At 41.7% G+C, this 23,110-nt stretch overlaps 1 protein-coding gene across 1 annotated transcript in view; it reads right to left on the reverse strand.

Annotated features, from left to right (window-relative positions):
* The window catches only part of LOC136836196 (uncharacterized), a 146,245-nt gene that overhangs the window by 111,294 nt on the left and 11,841 nt on the right, over positions 1–23,110 (reverse strand). Inside the window, exon 2 of the mRNA XM_067100198.1 lies at positions 12,840–12,968. Coding sequence (XP_066956299.1) covers positions 12,840–12,968 — 129 coding nt within the window. The remainder of the gene's footprint in view (positions 1–12,839; positions 12,969–23,110) is intronic.

Consider the following 23,110-nt stretch of genomic DNA (forward strand, 5'->3'; position numbering starts at 1 on the left):
CTTCTTGAGTCGGCCCAGATGATCCATCCCCACACCACAGATGTAAAAATTTTTCTTATTCATCAATCAAAAATTTTTTGGGGGTAAATTAAATGTTTCATTTCTTGAACTGCTCATTTGTTGTTTTCGAGAGAAAAAAAGAAAAGAAGAGAAAACATTTTTATGCATTTGTTGTTCAAAGAAAAATATTTCAGGCCACTGTCATTCTTTTGTTTATGTATGAGGCTTGCCTAGCCACCATTCTATGCACCTTTTCGCCAGAAATTATGCATTTTATGTTACTTGTGTATGATAAAAGCATTCTGTAATACTTGTTTTGTTTTTAACCGTGAAAATATTATTCATTATGATATATTCATGACCTGGGAACCTAACCCTATTTTTTTCCCATTGGTTTATATATTCTCTTTATGCAATTTCAATACATACATGCAAGGTTTTTGTCCCCTAACCCTCGATAAAGAGAGGGAGACCTGTACAAGTCCTAATTTTCAAATATTAATAATAATAATAATATTAATATAATAATAATATAACTGTAATTACAAAATTTAAACACTTCTATAGTAAATTATGTGATATTTTAAACAAACAAATATCATTTCCCAATCTTTTTGTGAAACTTTTTGAAGAGAGAGGGAGAGGGCAAAGCTGTCAAATATCAGTCATTCCCCACAGTGTGTCAAAGGATTTCTGGTACTATGTCTGTCTCTATATGTCTCTTTCTTTCTTTTTTCCTTCATAAATCATGAATTTCCATCTTTTTGATATCTAACGTAAAAGGACTTCTCTCTTTCTCTCTCTCTCAGTTATTCTCTGTCTCCTAATAATTCATAAATAATTTAAACTTGATATTTCAAGTAAGGACAACTCTCTCTCTCTCTCTCTCTCTCATTATTCTCTGTCTCCGTAATAATTGATAAATAATTTAAAATTGATACTTAAAGTAAGGACAACTCTCTCTCTCTCTCTCTCTCTATTCTCTGTCTCCTAATAATTCATAAATAATTTAAACTTGATATTTCAAATAAGGACAACTCTCTCTCTCTCTCTCTCTCTCTCTCAAGTATTCTCTGTCTCTGTAATAATTGATAAATAATTTCACTCTCTTAAGTGCGGACAACATTCTCTCTCTCTCTCTCTCTCTCTCTCTCTCTCTCTCTCTCTCTCTCTCTCTCTCTGCTCATAGTTAGCGCCACACATTTTTTACAACTTATTATTTCTCTGTATGTCTTTACCTGTACAATAGATTTTAAATTGATCTAGTTTACCTGTACTGTCTACTTAAGTGTAGCCTAAATGCGCTTAGTGTGGCAAATAACGTTTCTAAAAACATAGAGACATAATAACTAAGAGTTGTATTAGTCCAAATAAAAACACTGTCTGTTCATGAAAAGCATTTCAGAACAAGGAGAAAGGGATTTAGAATAAAGAAGTTATTAAAAAAGAGGTCGAAAGACTTCTAAAAATAGATCAGTCGGCAGGGAGAGAGAAAAAATTTGTTCCAACTCTCTTTTTCTATGTCAACCATTTATTTCTTTTTTGAGGGCAATTTATAAAGCTAACTTTTAAATGAAATTACAGTAACTTGAATTTTATGTAAAAGTTAGCTTAAAATTTGGGAGGATGATTAGGTCATATCTATTGTTTAAACTTTGAAATAAGTATTTATCAGCACTTTTTGAGACCATAAAGATCCAGGTTAGACCAGTCCAGGATCATCGCATCCATCGCCCAAGTAGAGGGCCAAGAAACGGGGAGCAGAACAGAGGAAGGCAGTGATTCCTGGAAGTTGTGAATAGATCTAGGGCTGGTTGACCCCATAAATTCCAAAGGTTGAGCACACGCAAAATCTAGCATCCATTCTGTGGGCAGAATTTGCTTGTGACAGCTCAACTGCATCTGCCAGACATTGCACTTGCCTGTATGAACCTGGTGACTAACCGATTCTGATTCCGATCCGCCCAGCATAGCAGGTCTTCTCACTATTTCGCAGAGCGAATAAGAGTGGGTTCCCCCTGATGTTTGATATACGCCACGGCTGTGGTATTGTCTGTGTAATGCTACAGTCTTGTTGTGAACCTGCGCCATGGTGTTGCAGACCTAGCTGTATTGCTTTCAACTCTTACGTTGATATGAAGTCCTTTCTCCTCCAGGACCACCTCCCGGAGACTCCCAGATTCCCGAGGAGCACTCCCCAACTAGATACGATGCGTCAAAAAGAAGCCTAGGTCGGGGCTCACCGAAGAGATTTCCTTCCAAAGTCTGTCTATGGACCTCCACCACCGCAGATCCTCCTTTACCTCCACCACCGCAGATCCTCCTTTATCTCTTTCGGGTTATCAAAAAAGTGACAGTCCTAATGCACCTTCCGATACCAGCAGCAAGCTCTTAAACAGAATTGGGAGTGGTCCCTAATGTGTATTCTCTCCAGTCTCACAAATTGCTCCAGAGAAGCCAGAGTCCCCAAGAGACTCATCCACTGGGTAGCTGGAGGAAGAGGGAAGCGAGAAGAAGAGGTCTACCTTCCTCAGACAGTCTTTTTACTCTCCTGAGTGATGGAGAAGCCCGAAACTCGGAAAGAGTCTATCAGAACTCCCAAATAAAGAATTTTCTGAGTGAGATTCATTTGAGATTTCTCGAAATTCATTAACAGTCACAATTCCTGGTTAAAAAGAAGAGTGTTCTGCAACTCCTCCATGCAACGTTTCTTCACATGGACGAACGAATCAGCCAATTGTCTAGATATAGCGCAATACTCACTCCCACCAGATGTAGCCAACCCGCCAAAGGAGCCAACACTCAAGTGAAAACCAGGGGCAGTCGAGAGACCAAAACAAAGTGCTCGAAACTGATAGATCTGGTCCTAAAAACGAATCAAGGTATTTCCTTGAGTCCAGGTGAATCAGAATATGGAAATCTCCTGATGGATGGAAGTGAGAACTGAATGGATGGTTTCCAAGTTGAATTTTTGTCTTCTCTTTGAAGACATTCAACACACCTATATCTAGCACCAGTCTCCAACCCCTGAAGCCTTGGGCACTACAAAAAGGCAACTGTAAAAGTTTTGAGTCTACCTTACTACTTTATGGCTTCCTTGCTCATAAAAGAGCCCTTGATAGGGCTGAATATCTCTCCAATCCTATGGAGTAAGCCGTCAATATGACGGAAGTACTGGCCAGTGGTGGATTCTCCTGAAGGGGATGGAGTATCCCTCCTTTAAAACTTTCACAACTCACTGATCCGCCTCCTCTTTTGCTCCATCTCTCCCAGAAGAGACAAAGCCTACCACCCTACTGGAGCATGAAGGACTGAATTCTCACTTGCAAGAGGCTGGCTTGAAAGAAGAAGATTTCTTAATTGCACGGGGCACAGATCTAACTGATCCTCGGGACCTGGAGCACAGTCTCTTGATTCCTCCACTAAAAGGCTTTGATTGAAGAGGAGATGAGGGTTTAGCTGAGAAAGCAGACTAGTCCCTCTGGTGTTTCGTTGATTGGGTCGATAAATCTTGACTCGATTTTCTTGTGTAGGCTCAATGCAACTCACTTATGGTGGATTGTGGGAACAAATGTTGTTTGTCCAAAGAAGAGCCGATTTCTGTGGGGCCGTAACGCCCTTTGATGCGAGAGACCAGCTAATTCCTGTGATCCATCTCTAACAGGTTTCCTGCGCAGGGGAGGAAATGAAACATGTCTGAAGATTCATCACACAAAAAAAGAGGATCTTGAAGCTTCTTGGCAACTGCTCCCACACACCAGTCAAGGAAACTCAACACCTCAAAGGACTTGAACAAACTCTTCAAAAGATGGTCTATCTCCTGGGCTGAAAAGAATGTCTTGGCTGAAGCAAGAGCCAACCTACACCCGCATCAATGAGCACAGAAAAAGTCCCCCTGGGAGGGAGGCAGCCACCCCAGGGAAGGAGCTCCTGCTGCATAAGACAAGTACAGCATATGCAAGACGAGAGGGTGGAAACACTAAAACATGTTTTCCTTGTTCTCTCTTCTCGGAAAGCCAGTTCTCTACCTGGATAAGAGCTTTTTCGATGAAGAAGAGAGAACAACCTTGGGAAGTCTCATCAAATCTACAGGCTGATTGCTCATCCAGAAAGACAAAGCTGGAGAGGAAGGAGCGGCTGGTGTGAAAAATACGGGAACTGCTGCAGAAGGAACTTGAGGAATGTCGCATATGGCACAGAAGACCAGTTCTGATCCTCTTCCTCGCCTTCAGAGGAGATCGGAGACAAAAACTGGGTCTTGATTCACGAGCTGTCTGTGCTGCAGTTTTCTGTAAAGTTGAAGGATGTTATCCAGTTGATGTTGCAAAGGCGCAAGAGCTGGGTCCAACGCATGAGAAGGATAATCAGAAGATACAGGGAGCTTGGAGTCTTGAGGGGGCTCAAGCGCCACAGGAAGCTCGAAAGCCCAGGCGCTCCAACAAGATAGTGTCTGACCACCTCGGCACCTGGCTGCTGCAGGGCTGGCTGCTTCAGAGTGCTTAGCCACACCAGGGTGCCTGGCTGCATCAGGCACCTGCTGCTACAGGGCGTTTTGGCTGTTATAACAGTTTTTAGAGAGGAGGCTCCAACATATCACAGATTTTTGCTATTTGCAAGTGGTTGTGGTCCCTAACCCCCGTGAATACCAGGGTCGACTGTACTAACTGCAATCATGCTTAGCAACAGGAGTAGCAACACCAGCAGAGGCATGAAGGGAGGTTTATTAACCTCAAACAAACAAGAGATGCCTTATGCTCCTCACAATTTGGAGTTGAACTTAAGCAAATAGGTAGCAGAGCCATCCTTAACTCTTTTTTGCTAGGATGGTCTTTACACCAATCCTGGCCTCTGTAAAGAGCACAAAGTACTTGGGGATTAATATCACAGAAGTACATTATGGTGGCATTTAGAATTTTGGGTTTTGTATGATGAAAGAATGGTTTGTGTGGATTGTTTGTTTCATTTTGCTGTTGTGATTTTTTTTGTATGCCAGGAAGGAGCACACTAGTTAAGCATTTTTTCTTTTTTTACTTGCAGTTTGCTTAAGTGGATTTCTTTGAGTGAGGAGCCCTTCACCTGAACCGTGGGGAACACACAGATATAATAGGATTTGCATTGGCAATTGCCAGATCAGTCTAAGAGCTGGAGAGGAAGAAACAAGCTGATTACTTAACTGTGGAGTGTCACTTCCTTGGCCACTGAATCAGAAAGCACTCATGGAGTGGGAAGACGAGAGATAAAAGGCATGGGTGGTTGTAATGTGACACTAGTGGAGGAAAGTTGGGAGTACAGTTTTGGGGGCGCATCTGTGGTTCACTCAGCATTTTGTACTCAAGTTGTTTCTGCAAGGAGGTGTAGTGTTTGGAGAGAAGAAACGGAAAACTGTGGCAAATTGCAGAGGCAGGGGATGCTGTTGAGTAGTGCATAAAAAGATGGTGGGCTTGGCTCTGTTGGAAGCCTTAAGTAAAGTATAGTGTGAAAAAGAAAAAAAAGGAGAAATCACCTCCAGGAGGGAGAGAGAAAAAGATTAAGACAGAGAAGGTTGAGGTGGATCAAGAAAGTGAAAAGGTTACTGAAAAAGTTGATGTAGACTATGGAAGTAAAATATAACATTGGATTTCCTGATTTCTTGACAGCAAGGCTTTGAAGTTTTTTGTGGTCATTATAGATTTAGGTTTAGGAATTAGGTTTAGGTTTCTTTTGGGGTCATGGTAGTATTAAGTTAGGGCTAAGTTAGGTATGGGAGGATAAGTTTATCATATTACAGTTTTTATATGACCATTGCAGTATTAAGATAATAAAATTAGGTCAAGGAAAGTCGAAGTTTCATTTAATAACCTCCAATCATACTGCCCCAATTGTGTACAATAAAAAAAAACCTTTTATACTTTTGGTGCCCAATGTGGGCCCGTGATAGTAAAGGAAGAGTATATTGGTACATGACTGGAGATGGCAGAGAGAAAAGGTTTGGAAAGTGTTGGGTCAGGTGAAGGGGAGCAGGTTGGAATGAGAGGTTGGATAGACTGATATGCATGATGGTCAGCACGCAGGATAAGTTAGGGGAAGCCAGGTAAGGGAGAGTTACAACAATGGAGGCGATGGATGAGAAAGCCCAGGTAAGAGAAAGTAAATTGATTGCAAGAAAGGATGTGACGGAGAAGAGGATGGCTGAAATGGCTAAGAGTGGGCCCAACATTGGGAACTGAGAACGATGAGGTAAAAGGTGCAAAGGAGAAATTCCTAAGAAAGGAAAGGAGTTGTCAGTAAGAGTAATGAGCACCTGCCATGGTAGATGACATTATCAGTGAGGTGAGTGAAAGTGATGAGGAAGAGAAAAGTAAGAAAAAAAGGAAAGAAGAAGAGAATTTAAAAGGGAGAGGTGAGAGAAAGAGGAGTTGAGTTCTTGATTTGGAGGGTAGTTTGAATCAGAAGTTGAGAACAACTGGAAGGGTGGAAGTGGCAGTAGTAGTAGTAGTGGTGAAGGTTTGAGTGAGGCAAAGGTGACAGAGGCCAAAACAATGTTCCTGAGGGAGGTTCCCTTTGATTAAGAAATTTTTCATCGGGAATGGAAAATACATATGTGAGTTTTTGGTGAGTATGAGAAGTACTGCAGGCAGAAGTATGGGGAGAATAAAAGTGTGGATGAAATGGCTGGGAGAGTTCTTAGACAGGTGATTAAAGATGTGCTATAGAAGTATGTGCGAGGGTGAGCCAGGGTATGAGTCCATGAAGGCTAGAGTAACTAAGCAGATGAAGAGAATGAAGGAAAGTATTGTATACAAGCAGGATGACAGGTTTGAGGAGGTGAGATGAAACCTGGAAAGGAAGTGAGTTTGTAACTGCCCATAGGTTAGAAGCTTTGGCCAGAAGGGAAGTATGGAGAGGAAGGAATTGAGGAAAACAAACAAATCATACAGAAGTTCTTGGCCAACATCTCCGAAAAGATTAGGTAATTTTGAATGAGAAGAAAAAGATCGGAAGTGGTGGTTGGGGAAGAGCTTAAATTGGGAGGATGTTTTAGAGATCCTTGAAGACCTGAGAGTAGAGGATGATGAACCAAAGATGTACGTTGGGTCTGAGGTGGTAGATGGAAGGACATATAGGACGCTTTTTGGTGAGGGAGAGATAGGAGTGATGCAGCTTTGTTGGAGGAGTGTAGGAGAGACCGGATGGAAAAGAGGAAAAGAATGTGAAAGTGAATGTGGGGAATAATGGGAAAAGGAACTGGAGCAGAAGCCAAGAGAGGTTTAGGAGTGGAAGTGCAAGTAGAGCAAATGGGAATTTGAGGGGAAGTCAGATGGGAATGAGTAGCAGTGACAAGGAGTGTTACAGGTGTAGAAGGGCTGGGCATGTGAAAGCAGATTGCAGACTGGCCAATGGTGAGTGTTTCAGCTGTGGAAAGAGAGGGCATATGCTGGTGGACTGCCCACAACCAAAAGAGTTGTAGTGTTTCAGCTGCGGAAAGGTGGGGCATCAAGTGAGAGACTGCCAGAGTGGGAAAAGTGTAGGAGGGAGTGGAAGTCGTTGTAGGAAACTGTGGAATGAGTGGGCATTTTGCCAGGGCATGTAAGAAGTTAAAGTTAAGTATACCTTAGTTTTACCAGACCACTGAGCTGATTAACAGCTCTCCTAGGGCTGGCCCGAAGGATTAGACTTATTTTACGTGGCTAAGAACCAATTGGTTACTTAGCAACGGGACCTACAGCTTATTGTGGAATCCAACCACATTATAGCGAGAAATGAATTTCTATCACCAGAAATAAATTCCTCTAACTCTTCATCAGCCGGGTGCGGAATTGAACTCCGCCCATCGAATGACGGTCTGAAACTCAACTGACTCGCCAACAAAGGGCTAGGCATGTAAGAACCTCTGAGTAAGTGTGAAGGATGTGGAATGGAGGGTCATGAAGGAAGTCTGTGGTCCCAAACCCCAACCTCAGGGAAACTAAGCGTGAAAGGGATTTACTGTGGTGAGCCCTCTGGTATGGAAGGGATAGATGTACTGCATGTGAGAGAATGGTTTGTAAGTGGGAACGTCTGTTTCGGGGAACAAGGAGATCGTTATGTGTGTTAGAGTAAAATGTGGTGGAGTGTTACTGAAAGCACTGATTGATACCAATTGTAGTGGAAATGTGGTTTTCAGAAAGGGCATGAGAGAATAAAAGAAAGAGTAGCACGGAGGGAGGAATGTGCTGGATATGTAACAGGGATTGAGGATTGGAAGTAAAGGTGTGCGAGGTTTGTTGAGTCCGTTACAGTTGCAGGAATAAGGTTGGAGGAGGATGCTTTTTATGTTATGGACAGAGTGAATGAGAGGTATGATATGTTGCTGGGGCACGCATTTTTAAGAAAAACAGTAAAAGTGTACCAGAATAAAAAAATGATAGAGATATGAATGAGGAGTGAAACAAGTGTGAAGTTGTATGTAGACGAGGATGGACAAGTAAGTTTGAAGATGGTTTCTGGAGTGGAGGTGTATGCAATGGAGGACGTACAATTGCCAAAAGATTTGGGGAGTGTGCAAAGTGTGAAAGTTTCGTGGAGAACCAATGTTGGAGTCAGTGCAGAAAGTTTGGGTGACATATTCATGTTGGATGGGAGCTCTGCGTGTTATGAGATAGAGCGGGTTGCACATGTGTTTGATGGAATTATGGATGTAAGGGACCCTAAGGTGTGTGGAGATGTGAAAAAGAAAAGGTGGAGGAGCATACATCTGGGTGATAGATTGGGAAGCTCAAGAAGTGTGATCGATTTGAGTAATGATAAACACGGTAAGGGATATGATGTGATTGCCGAAGGGGAAATGCCAGAAGAGTGGAGTAAAGAAAAGCTTAGGGAAAAGGTGAGATTGAATGAGAAGTTGAGCAAGAAAGAGAAAGAGCAGGTGTATGAGCTGTTGTGGGAAAGGAGGGGTGTGTTAAGTCAAGGTGATGAGGACTTTGGGACACCTACATTGCCAGAGTTCTGTATTTGGCTGACAGACGACACACTAATTTATCACAGACCACGACATTTCCCTGCTCCCGTAACACAAGAGATCAAAGAGCAGTGTGAGGAATTAGAAAGGATAGGAGTAACTGAACTCAGTAAGAGTGCTTGAATAGTCCAATTGTGCTGGTAAGAAAGCCTTTGAGACACTTCTGAATGTGTTTTGATTATTGGAGAGTAAATGAAGTGACAGTGAAAGAAAGATTTCATGTGTGTGTGGTGTCTGACTGTGTCAGTATTCATGGGATGAAAGTGTTTAGCAAGATGGACCGGGTAGGGGTATTATCAGATGCCAGTGGTGGAGGATTGTGTAGGACGATAGCTGCTTTCTTGACTAGGAAAAAACAGTATCAGTTCTGCAATCTCAGTTTTGGATTGGCTAATGCCCCAGCTGCATTTCAGAGAGCAATGAATTTGGTACTGAGTGGTTTTCCCAGTGAAAATGTGTTGGCGTTTCTTGACATTTTGGTGATGAGTAAGACTGTAGAAGAGCACAAGAAATTGGTGTGAGTGGTGTTGAAGAAGTTTGAGGAGGTGGGGTGAAAGTCAAGGTGAGTAAGTGTGAGTGGTTCATGGAAAAGGTGGAGTTTTTGGGTCATAAGGTGAGTGAGTCTGAAGTACAAAAGGCAGAAAAAGTTTGTGAAGAAAGTGAGAAATTTCCCTCAACCCAGGACTGTGCAAGAGTTGCATGGATTTCTGGGATTGATCGAGTTTCAAGGAAGTTTGTGGAAGATTGTTTGGGAACTGCAAAGCCACTGTCAGAATGGACAGGCTGCAAGAAGAGTACAGTTGTAAGGTGGGAGTATCTGCCAAGAGGATTGGTAGTAACACGTGAGAGTAAGGGGTGTGGTGACTAGACGTCTGAAAGTGTGTGGTATGGATTGAATGATCTGGCAGATAAAGGCTTGAAGGTGACGGTGCCTAGAAGTGTAAAATGAACTGAGGGTAGAAGTGACTGAAGAAGTTTGCAAGAGGACTGGATGGTTAGGAATGTCAAATGTGGAGCGGTATCAGAAGAGTCTGAGGGGCTATGATGTGTCCAGTAGCAGCCCTATTTCAGGTTGTTTTGATGGCAGTGAGTAAGAAGTATAAGGTGCCTGTGTTTGTACATGTTGAGGGTGAAAACCTATAGTGTGTTGGCATGAGAGAGTGAAAGAGAGTAAGCGTGAGTTGCATTTGCAGTGTTTGAGTGGGGGTAGACTATAACTAGGTTGTAGAGAAAAAGAGCTATGAATGGAAGTATGAGAAGGAGGAAAACATTGAGGAGAGAATGTTGGAGTTGATGGGAGTGGAAGATGGCAGTAAGGAAGTAAGTGAAGGATGTTTGGTTGGTGGTAGAGACAAGTGTCAGTGCATGCACAGGAGGGGCAATGCAATGATTGTGGGAGTAGATGTCAGTGAAGGACAGTACTATGGTTTGATTGACACAGGAGCACAAATATCATTGGTGAACGTGCGCGATTAGGGATGCTGAGAGAGTGAATTGGAACGTTAAAAGGAGAGCGGTGAATGTGTCAATAAGAGGTATAATAAGATGATCAGTTGAATGGGAGGAAGTGAGGTTGAAGGTAAAGTTAGGAGAGTTTGAGGTGGAGGAGTGTTTTGTGGCACTGGGGGATGGGCAAATGCCGTATTATTTCCTGTTTGGGATAGATTTCTTGAGGAAGAATGGATTGGTGGTGGATGTTGGGAAAGGAGTTCTGTTGAAAGATGAGGTTGTAATGGGGTAAATTCAAAGTGAGGCTGTAAATATGGCCAGGTTTGTGGGAATGATTGATGGGAGTCTGAATGAGGAGGAGGATATAGTGGAGTTGGACAAGTGAGAATGAATTGCTAACAACAGAGGATGTTGAGGAGATGCAGCAGAAGTGTTTGATAGTGAGTGAGTGAGTGAGTTAAAGAGGTGTATCTGAGAGCTGTACTGTGTGATTTGTGTTGTGTGAAGGAGTGGTGTATTTTTCATGAGAGAGGATGGGAGAGTTGATGTATGTTCCAGTGTTTTTGATATGAGTGGATCAGTGGGGATGTGTATGTTAGTCAATGAGAAATATAGACATATGGGGAAGTTTAAGTTAGTCGAGTGTATGAAAGAGTGAATGTTTTCCACATATTTCAGGAAAATTTAAAATGGATGTGGCAGTTACATGTGAAGAATGTCAGAGGAAAAATACCTGTTTTGAAGTTGAGTATAAAAGAGCCGTTTGAGTAAGTGGCAACTGATTGTGTAACTTTGCCAGTAACTGCAAGCAGAAGTATAGGAGTGGTTGTTATGGTAGATCATAAGAGTAAGTTTGTAAGTTGTGAAGCGGTGAAGAATAAAACTAGGGAGACAGAAAAAGAGTAAGACTGAGAAGGCTGAGGTGAATCAAGAAAGTGAAAAGGTTACTGAAGTTGATGTTGACAGTGAAAAACCATGGAAGTAAAATTATAACATTGGATTTCCTCATTTATTAACAGCAAAGCTTTAAAGCTTTTTTTATGGTTGTTATACATTTAGGTTTAGGAATTAGGTTTAGGCTCTTTTGGGGGTCGTGGTAGTATTAAGTTAGGTATAGGTGGATAAGTTTGTCAAATTAAGGTTTTTTTGACCATTGTAGTATTAAAGTAATAAATTAGGTTAAGAAAAGTCGAGTTTCATTTAATAACCTCTAAATCTGTTCCTATCATACTGACCCAATTGTGTACAATAAAAAAAAGTCCCTACATGACAACTAAAAATTTTAAAAGTAATGTGTATTTTTACTAGGTAAACAAACCAATACCTTTCATATAGAGTTCTTCTCCTGTGCATGTCCTTGATATCTGTATACTGACTGAGAAAACAAAAGAATAACAGAGGCAGGCCTAGAACATCATGCCCACTCCATACTCAAGCCATTTGTGGTTCCAGCCCAACTGGGTGGGCTACCTTCTCTATGAAAGGCTTTGGTTTGTTTACCTATGAAAAATATAAATTTTAAAATTTGTCACTTGTTCCCAAGGGCATGAGGATCTACCTCACTGGAGGAGAGAATCCTATTACAAGGCCTGTCCTCCCCTGGGCAGTGCCTAAAAACCTTAGGTTTCCTATCCAAGGTAGTAAACTTAACTGATTGAGGGGTTTGGCTCATCTTTACTCAATACACAAAACTCAACAATCATACAATTCAATATACTCCAGCAAGAAAAAATGAAAGAAAGCAAACAGCAAGTCGGGCAGAGTCTGCAGAGATGTTTTATATCCACGGCGGCTGGAAGCCAAGCGGAGTGCATACCAACAAGTGGGCGGGCTTTCCCCTACCTGTCAATAGTTAATGACCTTGTCTGAAAGTTAAATGGCTGTTACAGTTCACATTCGCAAGATGGCTTTCCCTACCTGCCAATAGTTAATGACCTTGTCTGAAAGTTAAATGGCTGTTGCAGTTCTCATTCGCAAGATGGCTTTCCCTTACCTGTCAATAGTTAATGACCTTGTCTGAAAGTTAAATGGTTGTTACAGTTCACATTCACAAGCTAAATCCTATGTAAAAACCTTCACGTTTGTACCTGCCTAGTAACAAATGCTCATATATGCCTATGACGTGCATTTTAGTACAAGCGCCACAAATGAGGGCTATGACATACTGCACTAAGCTGTTGTTCACCACAGTATACTGCATATTTTCTCATATTACAATACAAGTTGGATCCTGCTTCCATAATACAGCAAATAAAAAATATTTACTGACATCCCAAAGTACATCCGCTTTTATTCTGAATGAGCTAATGCCGACCAACTTGAAAACAATGAAAAAAGTTCAGGCCTTTAGAACATTAATGAAAACAAACAATGAATATCTATCAGGGCGACAACATTTTGAAACCTCTCCTTACCTTGCTTGTGGAGTAGGTTGTGCAGATGGCTGCTGTGGTGTGTTTGGAGCACCTTCTGCCTCTGGTCTAATACCTAGTGGTTCTGTGGGACTTTCTTCACCCTCTTCGTAAAAACTCCCAAGAGCTGACTGAAATGCAGAAAAATTCATTTGTTCTTACAAAATATATAATAGATATTTACAAAATATAAAAACAATTTTTAAAAAGTTTTTTCTTATTAACCCTTTAACACCGAAGCCCTATTTTCAAAAACGTCTCCCGTATGCGCGGCCTCCGAGAGGTAGCGCGAAGCGGAAAAAAGTGTTTTCAAAAATCTCAGCCGCTTAGTTTTCAAGATTAAGAGTTCATTTTTGCTCCTTTTTTCTCATTGCCTGAAGTTTAGTATGCAACCATCAGAAATAAAAAAATATCATTATCATATATAAATATTGGAATATATGACAGCGAAAAAAAAAACTCGTATATAATTGTATACAAATCGCACTGTAAGGAAAACGGTTGAAGCTAATGAGTTAATTTTTTTAGTTGTATTGTACACTAAATTGCGATGATTTTGGTATATAACAGATTGTAAAACGATTAAAGCAACACAGAGAAAATATTATCACAAAATGATGCATGAATTCAACGCGCTGGACGTAAAAAAGTTTTTCAAAAATTCACCAAAAATCAAAATATTGTGCTAGAGACTTTCCAATTGTGCCAAAATGAAGGAAATTGATTGAATATTACTAGGCTGTAAGTTTTTAGCTTACAATTGCATTTTTGAACCATTTCGATCGAGTTAAAGTTGACCGAAGGTTGATTTTTTTCTATTTATCGTTATTTCGATGTAAATATAAAAAAACTGTGAAGAGCTAAAGGAATGATATATTTTTTGTTGTATTCTACATGAAATTGTGCACATTTTGATGTATAACACTTTATGTAACAAATAATATGAAACGGCGAAAAAATTACGGCAAGCTGACGCAAGAAATGACAGGATTTTCAGCAGAGTCCGCGCGCACTGAGCAAAGGAAAATTTTTTTTCAAAAATTCACCAAAAATCTACATATTGTGCTAGAGACTTTCCGTTTGTTGCAAAATGAAGGTAAATGATTGATTGTTACTCGAATGTAATAATTATGGCTTGCGGATGCGTTTTTCGATCATTTCGGTCGAGTCAAAGTTGACCGAATGTTAAAATTTTGTCAGTTATCGTGATTTCGGCGAAAATATTAAAAAACTGTGAAGAGCTAAAGGAATGACATATTTTTGGTTGTATTCTACAAGAAATTTCGCACATTTTGATGTATAACACTTTATGTAACGAATAATACGAAACGGCGAAAAAATTACGGCAAGCTGACGCAAGAAATGACAGGATTTTCAGCAGAGTACGCGTGCGCGGAGCGAAGGAAAATTTTTTTTTCAAAAATTCACCAAAAATCTAAATAATGTGCTAGAGACTTTCCATTTGTTGCAAAATTAAGGTAAATGATTGATTGTTACTCGAATGTAATAATTATGGCTTACGGATGCGTTTTCGATCATTTTGGTCGAATCAAAGTTGACGAATGTTAAATTTAGTCAGTTACCATGATTTCGGCAAAAATATTAAAAACTGTGAAGAGCTAAAGGAATGACATATTTTTGTTGTATTCTACATGAAATTGCGCACATTTTGATGTATAACACTTTATGTAACGAATAATATGAAACGGCGAAAAAATGATGGCAAGCTGGCGCGCAAGAAATGACAGGATTTTCAGCGGAGACGCCGCAGCCGGAGCGAAAGGAAAATTTTGTTTTTCAAAAATTCACCAAAAATCTAAATAATGTGCTAGAGACTTTCCGTTTGTTGCAAAATGAAGGTAAATGATTGATTGTTACTTGAATGTAATAATTATGGCTTACGGATGCGTTTTTCGATCATTTCGGTCGAATCAAAGTTGACCGAATGTTAAAATTTTGTCAGTTATCGTGATTTCGATGTAAATATTAAAACACTGTGAAGAGCTAAAGGAATGATATATTTTTGTTGTATTCTACATGAAATTGCGCACATTTTGATGTATAACACTTTATGTAACGAATAATATGAAACGGCGAAAAAAATTACGGCAAGCTGATGCAAGAAATGACAGGATTTTCAGCGGAGTTCGCGTGTATGGAGCGGAGGAAAAATTTTTTCAAAAATTCACCAAAATTCTAAATATTGTGCTAGAGACTTTCCGTTTGTTGCAAAATGAAGGTAAATGATTGATTGTTACTCGAATGTAATAATTATGGCTTACGGATGCATTTTTCGATCATTTCGTCGAGTCAAAGTTGACTGAATGTTAAAATTCACTTTGGATGCTGGGTCCTTCTCCAGCATCCCAGTCTAAAACTCGCCTTACATGCTCACTTCCGACAGGCAGTATGCGCCTTTCACGGTCCTGACGCCTTTGTGACATCTCTGCAAACGTTCTGTTGCAGCACGACACGCTAACACCGCAAAAGTTCAACAAAACACGTCTGCGTCAAAATATTGCTCCTGCAAGGTGCTGCTCTGATGCTCTCTGATGCGAGATGGGGAAATTCGCGCATGCGCGTCTGGGTGACGCTCAGAAACAAAACAACAGCTGGATCCGTGAACTCCAGCATCCGCCGAGTAGCGAGATTTGAAATCTTCCGCAAACTAGGCCTACAACTATTTTTCCGCGAATATTTAAAAAAGCATTTTCAGTCGGCGTTTGCAATGTCCACTCGGCATTGACAGACAATTTTGGACGAGCGTTTAAAACGTCCAACAGGCGTTTAAGGGTTAAATGCTTACCTCTCTATTATGATTGCTGTGTTCTTCGCATGATGGGGGACAACAATTGTGTGCGAAAACTAAAAAATTAATAGGATAGTTTAGTTTGAACTGTCTACTAACCTAACCCTTTTGGGTAGTTCAAGCATCTACTGTTTACCATTCAGTTTTTTCTTTGTCCACATGAGTGGGGAGGTTGGGGGTGTAATACATAATAGAGGGGGGTAAGCATTTAAAAAATAAATCTCATTATAAAACTTTCTATTTTTGAAATGAATCTTACCTCTATTATGATAGCTCATTCACACATTAAATAAAAGGTGGTGGGAAATGGGTGTGAGACCAAATAATTACAACCCATGAGAAAACAACAAATTTCCACCAAGAATAACAAGCTTCTTACCTAATGATTAGAATCCATCAGCTGGTACTGCTGTCAGCAGAGAACTAATTTATTAAGTTGCAAGGACCTCTGAAGATGCTGGAGGCTCCTTGCAAGGGATACCACTCTCACTAATGAAAGTGGGACAAAAGGCCTTGTGCCTATGCCAGCAGAGCAAAGACAGTAAATGAAAGAAGGCTCTTACCTATCTCAAAATAGACACCTGCATACTCCCCAGAAACTTCCTAAGTAAATAGGAAAGGCTAAAGCTTAGATACCCTAATCATTCAGGATGTGAGTTCCTGTCATAATAAGGGGTGAAAGTGCTCTGCATGATTCATACTGAATCTCTACATCTTGCAAATAGCGCAAGGCAAATATGGAGTTACATCTCCATTGGGCTGCGTTGACAACACTCTAGGATGGAACCTGAAGAAAGTTGCCACTGCTCTCACCTTGTGAAACTTATCTTTAGGGGTAGGAGAAAGAGGGTTCTAGATTAGTGTATACTTTCTTGATCAGGTTCTCAAACAGAGGCCATGGAATATTTTTACATAGGATGATCTGGTATAAAACACTGTCTAAGGTCACTAGTCCTTTGCCGCTCTTAGAGACAGAGATGTGACTGGACATAGGGTACAATCTGACACAAAGGAAGACAAATTGGGGACAAACAAAATGAGGAAGAGCCTGAGACTTAATATTTATTCTTTGCCTTGAAGGGTAAAAAAGGAAGGGACTGTCCCTTGGGAAGTAAAGCACCATTACAGGAGAGGGGCTGTAATGTGGGCAATGTAAAAACTGTCTTCATTATCAAATCTTTTATGAATGAGAAGTTTAGGGTTTAAATGGAGGCATACTTAAATACTTGAGCATTACGTCTAAGCCCCCCAGCCCAGTGGTTTAATCAGAGATTTAGGAATCCAGATTTAAGGAAATGAAGGCTTCACTAATGTCCAGGTTAGAAGTGATATCTAGACCAGAAATTCTTAATACACATGCTTACTCCTTAATAACATGAACATACAAACCTTAGCGTAGCATAAGTGAATAAAGCACTTCATAAGGTCATTATATAGAGGTATGGGTACAGGACATACTCTTGGAAAGCACCAGGCTCTACAGACAGACCTATGTCTCTGGTACAATGCATTAGTCAACTTCCTGTGGGAATTAATGACATCTTCTGCACTCCTTGAGAAAACCTCTTGCTCACAAGAGACAATCAAGTGTCTCCGCATGGACTGCTGAGGCATTGGGAGGTTTTGGTGAAACCCCATGCATCCAGGCTGCATAAGAAGATCCCTCCTGAATGGGATGGGTCTAGGGCAGTCTAGCAGCTGAGATAGAAAATTTGGGAACCATTCGCTGAGTGGTGACCATGTAGTCACCATGGTCGTGTAATTTGCAGTTAGTTGGAATTTGTCAGAACCCTCTGAATCAAAGCCATTGGGGGAAAAGAATAGAGAGCCAGATAAGACCAGTCCGCAGTATGTGACTAATGCCCAAGCTTTTGGATCCTGAACCGTCAGGCAAAAGTTGAATCTTGTGGCAAAAGGATCTAAAAGGGGAGTGCCCTCAACTCACATAGAACCTTACCAACTTATGGGTGCAGGGTCCATTCTGACAACAAAATTTGAATATGATCATACCTGCTCAGCTGATTAGCCATAGTACTCATTTTCTGGCACAACTGAGGGAAAGAAAAATATTCCTTCCTTCCACCATGGTGAAAATGGTACTTGATCAGGAACAAAAATGACATTTCTATAATAAAATAAAACTTTATATATACTTACCAAGTAATTACACAGTCATAAGTTTCTATTAACAGGCAGCTAGAATTTTTGAAATTCGGGGTAGCGCTATTTTTGTTTTGGTTAGGCGACTAACCCTCCCACTTTCGGGGTAAGAGAGGAACTAGCTCATCAAAAGAGTTCAATATGTTTATGCCTTCCTGTGCATGCGAGGGGAGGAGGGAGGGCTCTGATCATGTAATTACTTGGTAAGTATATATACAACTCTCTTTTATTATAAAAATGTCATTTTTATTTAAGTAACTTACCAAATAATTATATAGCTGAATCCCTCATTGAAAGAGGTGGGATGCACGGCCCTATCTATTCTAACACATTGTTAATTGTAATGAAATGAGAATAGAACAAATGCTAACGTTGATCAAATGTTTTCTGGTTCCTTACCTGGTGAGAGAGCTGCTGCAGGAGAATATTGCCTTTGGTTGGTGATCATCTCAACCCATAGCAGTGTGGCAGTATAGCCAGGAAGAGCCTGCTACTTTACTGAGATTCATTACTGCAAAGGAGTTTTCCAATTGCAGATAAAGAATTAAAATGTTGCCCCTGCCCTGAGCTCAGTAACATAAACATGAAAGCAACCAGAGTAAGCAATGTAGTCGCCTAGACCATAAACTAAGCGCCACCATACAACAGAAAAACAAACTGGTGGGCACTCCCCGTACATAGTACCCCCAGGCTTCCTTATGACTCAACACTCGTTTCAAGGTGAAGATAAAAAGTATGGAAGGGATAGTTCCTACACTCCCTCTCCAAACACCAAGCCAGCAACCGAAAATGGACCCAAGGTACTGCAATTTTCATATATAGTTTTGACTTTGCTCAAGTAATGAGAGGCAAATATTGACCTACACTTCCAAAACGTTGTCTGGATAACTGAGGAGAGCGACAAATTGTTTAAAAGCCATGGACATGGCTATAGTTCTTACTTTGTGTACTTTCACTGATGGTAAGTCATCCTTCTTAAACTGTGAATGAGCCTACAGGATAAGATCCTTAAGAAAAAATGCCAGGGCATTTTTTGAGAGTGGACGCGCAGGATTCTTAACTGAGCACCAAAGGTTGCTCGATGCACCATGAATCTTTTCCGTTCTTTGCAAGTAGTATTTTAGTGCCCTTGCAGGGCAAAGGGTCCTTTCTTCTTCAGGCCCTAAGAGATCTACCAGACTTTTGATAGAAAAGGAACGAGGCCACGGATTGGAGGGTCTCATTTTTTGCTAAAAACCCAAGGGTAAATGAACAAATAGCATTACCCTGAGAGAAACCGATTCTCTTATCTAATGTGTAGCTTGCTAACACACTTAGATGTACCTAATGCTACCAGAAACAGAGTCTTCCTTGTTAAATCTCTCATAGAGACTGAACTTAAGAGGTTCAAAACAGGGTTCTGACAACCACTTTAAGACCACGTCTAGGTTCCAAGCTACTAATTTTTCTTCCTTTTTAGTCGTATCAAATGACTTGGTAAGATCGGACAAATCCTTATTAGGAGAGAGATCTACTCCTCTGTGTCAAAATACTGATCTCAACATTGCTCTGTAGCCCTTAATGGTTGAGGAAGATAGTCCTCTAGATGATCTTAAATAGAGCAGGAAATCTCCAATCTCCGCTACTATTGTCTTAGAAGACAAGATGTTATGCATTCGGCACATGAATGGAAGACTGTCCACTTGGCCTGATACACATTGCTCAAGAACTGGCATCTGCATCAAGCTATAGCATCGGCAACAGGCCTTGAAAATCCCCTCAATTGCACCATTTTCCTGACAGTCTAAATGCAACAGCCTCGGAAAGTCTGTCAGAAGCTCTAACAAGTCCAGGAACCACTCCTGGGCTGAAAAAAAATCGTGCTATTTGAGTCATGGTTACATTTTGGTGATTCAGAAACTTGTTGACAACTTCCCTTACCATCTTGAATGGAGAGAAGGCATACAGATCCCTGTCCAACCAATCCACAAGCATTGCATCTGTTGCCCATGCTTGTGGATCTGGGGCCAGCGAACAATGCAGAGGAAGACGAAAGTTCTTTGCAGTTGCAAATATATCCAGAACTGGCTTTCCCCACAGTTTCCAAAGTTTTAGACACATTAATGGATCGAGAGTCCACTCTGTGGGGAGAACTTGCTTTCGCTGGCTTAGTTCGTCCGCTAAGAGATTTAATTTCCCTTGAATAAACCTGGTTAGGATCTTCATCTGGTTTTGATCCACCCATAAGAAAAAAGCTCTTGCTGCCTTGCAAAGGGTAAAAGAGTGTCCCCCTCTTGCTTCTTGATTTAAGACAGTGCTGTGGTATTGTCTGAATGGACCGCCAATGTCTTTCTGAACACTTCCACAGCAAATGCAATTCCAAGCAAGTTGCTTTCAGCTCCTTTACATTGATATGCCATTTCCTTTGTTCTGGAGTCCAAACCTCAGAGACCTCCCTGTCTCCCAGGAGAGCTCCCCAACCTAGGTCTGAAGCGTCTGAATAAAACACTAAGTCAGGGCTCAGAGGAAGGAGAGATTTCCCTTAAAACAGTCTGTTCTTTGAGTGCCACCACAGCAGGTCCTGTTTGCTTCCCGAGTTATTGGGAAAACAAAAGTGTCCAGAAACTGCTTTCTGTTCCAACTGGCTCATAGATAAAATTGAAAGTTCATGTGCTCTTCCCAGAGATACAAATTGCTCTATGGAAGAGAGGGTCCCTAGTAGGCTCATCCAGCTGTTCGCAGAGCAAGATTGAATGGAGAGGAATTTGTCCACTTTCTGAAGGCAGGATTCTATCCTTTGGGGGGAGGGAAAAAACCAAAAAGTCAGAGAGTTTATCCTCATCCCCAAATATGCTATCTCCTGAGAAGGAGTCAGCTGTGACTTCTGAAAATTTACTATAAAGCCCAACTCCTGGGCTAGAAGGGTCTTTTGAAGGTCCTCCGTACATACCTCCTTTGATCGAGAACAAAGGAGCCAATCGTCCAGACAGAGCAAAATGTTGACCCACATCAGATGTAACCATTTTCCTATGGGAGCTAAGACTCGCATGAAAACCTGGGTGGCCGTGGCCAGGCTGAAGCAATGGGCTCTGAACTGATACACCCTGTTCTTGAAAATGAACCTTAGAAACTTCCTAGAGTCCTGATGAACTGGGACATGGAAGTATGCGTCCCTCATTTCTACTAAAATCATCCAGCCCCCCTGACAAATAGATGGTAGGATGGATTGGCTCATTTTCATTTGGAATTTGGTTTTCTGGACAAACAAATTCAGGCCGGTTATGTCCAGGACTGGCCTCCAGCTTCCGAGGCCTTGGGGACTACGAATAACCAATTGTAGAATCCCAGAGAGCTGGTATCCTCGACCACTTCGATGGCTTCTTTCTCGAGGAGGGAAGACATTTCTTGGGAGAGGGCAGAAAACCTCTTGGAGCCTACTGAGTAGCCCATCAATACAACTGGCGAGCTGGTCAAAGGAGGCTTCCGTATGAATGGAATGGAGTATCCCTCCCTCAAAACTTCCACAATCCAGGTTTCTGCTCCTCTCATCTTCCATCGTTCCCAAAAGCGGAGGAGCCTTGCTCCTACCGGCGTACAGAGGACGCGGTTCTCACTTACATAAGGGGGTTTTAGAGGTGGACTTCTCGATCGCCCAAGAGGCAAACCGGGCTTTTGCGTGCAGTCTGGGAAAGCCTCTTTGCCTGCCCCTACCACGAAAGGGCTGAGGTTGGACAGGGGAAACCGTCCTAGAGGAGAAAGCCGGAGTTTCTCTAGGGCACCTCACAGACTGAGCGAGGAGGTCCTGAGTAGATTTCTTTTGAAGGTCAGAAGAAATCTGAAGAACTTTAGCCTGTATGAACAGGTGTTGTTTATCCAATGGGGAATATAGCACAGCGGACTTCTGTGAAAGGGTCACTCCTTGTGTGGTACAGGAACACCAAAGCTCCCTTTTCTTCAAAATGTTCAAAGCAAAAAGGGAAGCCAGCTCCAGAGATACGCCCCTTATACCCTTGTCGAGACAAGAAATAACACCAATAAAATCTGAGGCGTAGTCCTCCAGGACATGAGGACAATCCTTGATCTTGCAAGCAAGGGCACTCACTGCCCAATCTACAAAACTAAGCACCTTGAATACTTTAAAAAGGCATTTGATCAAGTGGTCTAGCTCCAATATTGAGAAAAGGATCTTTGCAGAATTGAAAGCAGACCTCCGGGAAGAGTCTATTAAACAGGATAAGTCCCGTGGGAGGAGGCAGAAGCCTTAGCAACAAAGCATAAGCAGTTGGAGGGGTGACTGAGTCCACTTCTTCCTCCTCTGAAGAAATGGGAGACAACTCCGCAAGAGGTTGAGGTGTTGAAGGGGGTATCTTGATTAACCCCAATATATTGTCTAACTGTCACTGAATGGACAGAAAGGAAGGGGCCACTACTGCGGGAGCTTGTTGCGCCAAGGTCAGACACTGAGGATGAGGGAGCAGCTGGGCAGCGGCTGGATCCAAAACCCGAATTACAGGAGTAGATGTCAGGAGCTTAGAAGAAGCGACAGGGAGCACTGGTGCCCCAGGAAGATCTGCAGACAGTGGGTGCTTAGAAGACAAAACAAGCTCAAGAGCCAACTGGCGCTCATGCACAGAAAAAAGCTTGGATGCCGACGGGCGCTTGGAAAGAACAAAACGTTCTGATAAAAGACATTCAGAAACCAAGGGGAGCTCTGATGCCATTGGGCGCCAGTGGGTGCTCTGGCGCAAATGGGTGCTCTGGCGCCAATGGGGGCTCTGGTGCCAGTGGACGCTCTGGTGCCATAGGTTTCAATGCAGAAACTACAGACTCAGGTGCTGAGGGAGCTGGAGCTAACGGGTGCTCAGAAGCATGAGGGAGTCCCATATCAACAAACTTAACAGGAGCTGTAGGTTTTCGTAATAAAATGCAAACTGATTCAGCTATGATTAATCTATGGTGACTATGTTCTGTGTAGATGATATCTGTATTCTCCACTAGCGCTTGTGTCGTAGGTTTGCAGTTGTGATGGTCTATGTAGTGTTGGTGGATGGATCCATTATTTCGATGGGCCTGTAGGTGTCTTTTCAGTCTGGTGGAAGTTAGACCAACCTACGTATTTTCGCAAGACTGGCACATTCTCTCTGGGCAGGTAAAGCGGTAAACGATGCTGGTACTGTCTTCCTTCTCTGGGTTTGGGTTGGTATTATTTCTCATTATGAGAGAAGCTGTCATATTCAGTTTGCAGTAAACGCATATGTGGACCTGTTCAAACAGGGCTTTAGGTGTTATTCCTCTCTTGATGATGTTGGTGATCGCCTTTTTCTC

Source organism: Macrobrachium rosenbergii, chromosome 56, assembly GCF_040412425.1.
Source record: "Macrobrachium rosenbergii isolate ZJJX-2024 chromosome 56, ASM4041242v1, whole genome shotgun sequence".
NCBI classification, from domain to species: domain Eukaryota; kingdom Metazoa; phylum Arthropoda; class Malacostraca; order Decapoda; family Palaemonidae; genus Macrobrachium; species Macrobrachium rosenbergii.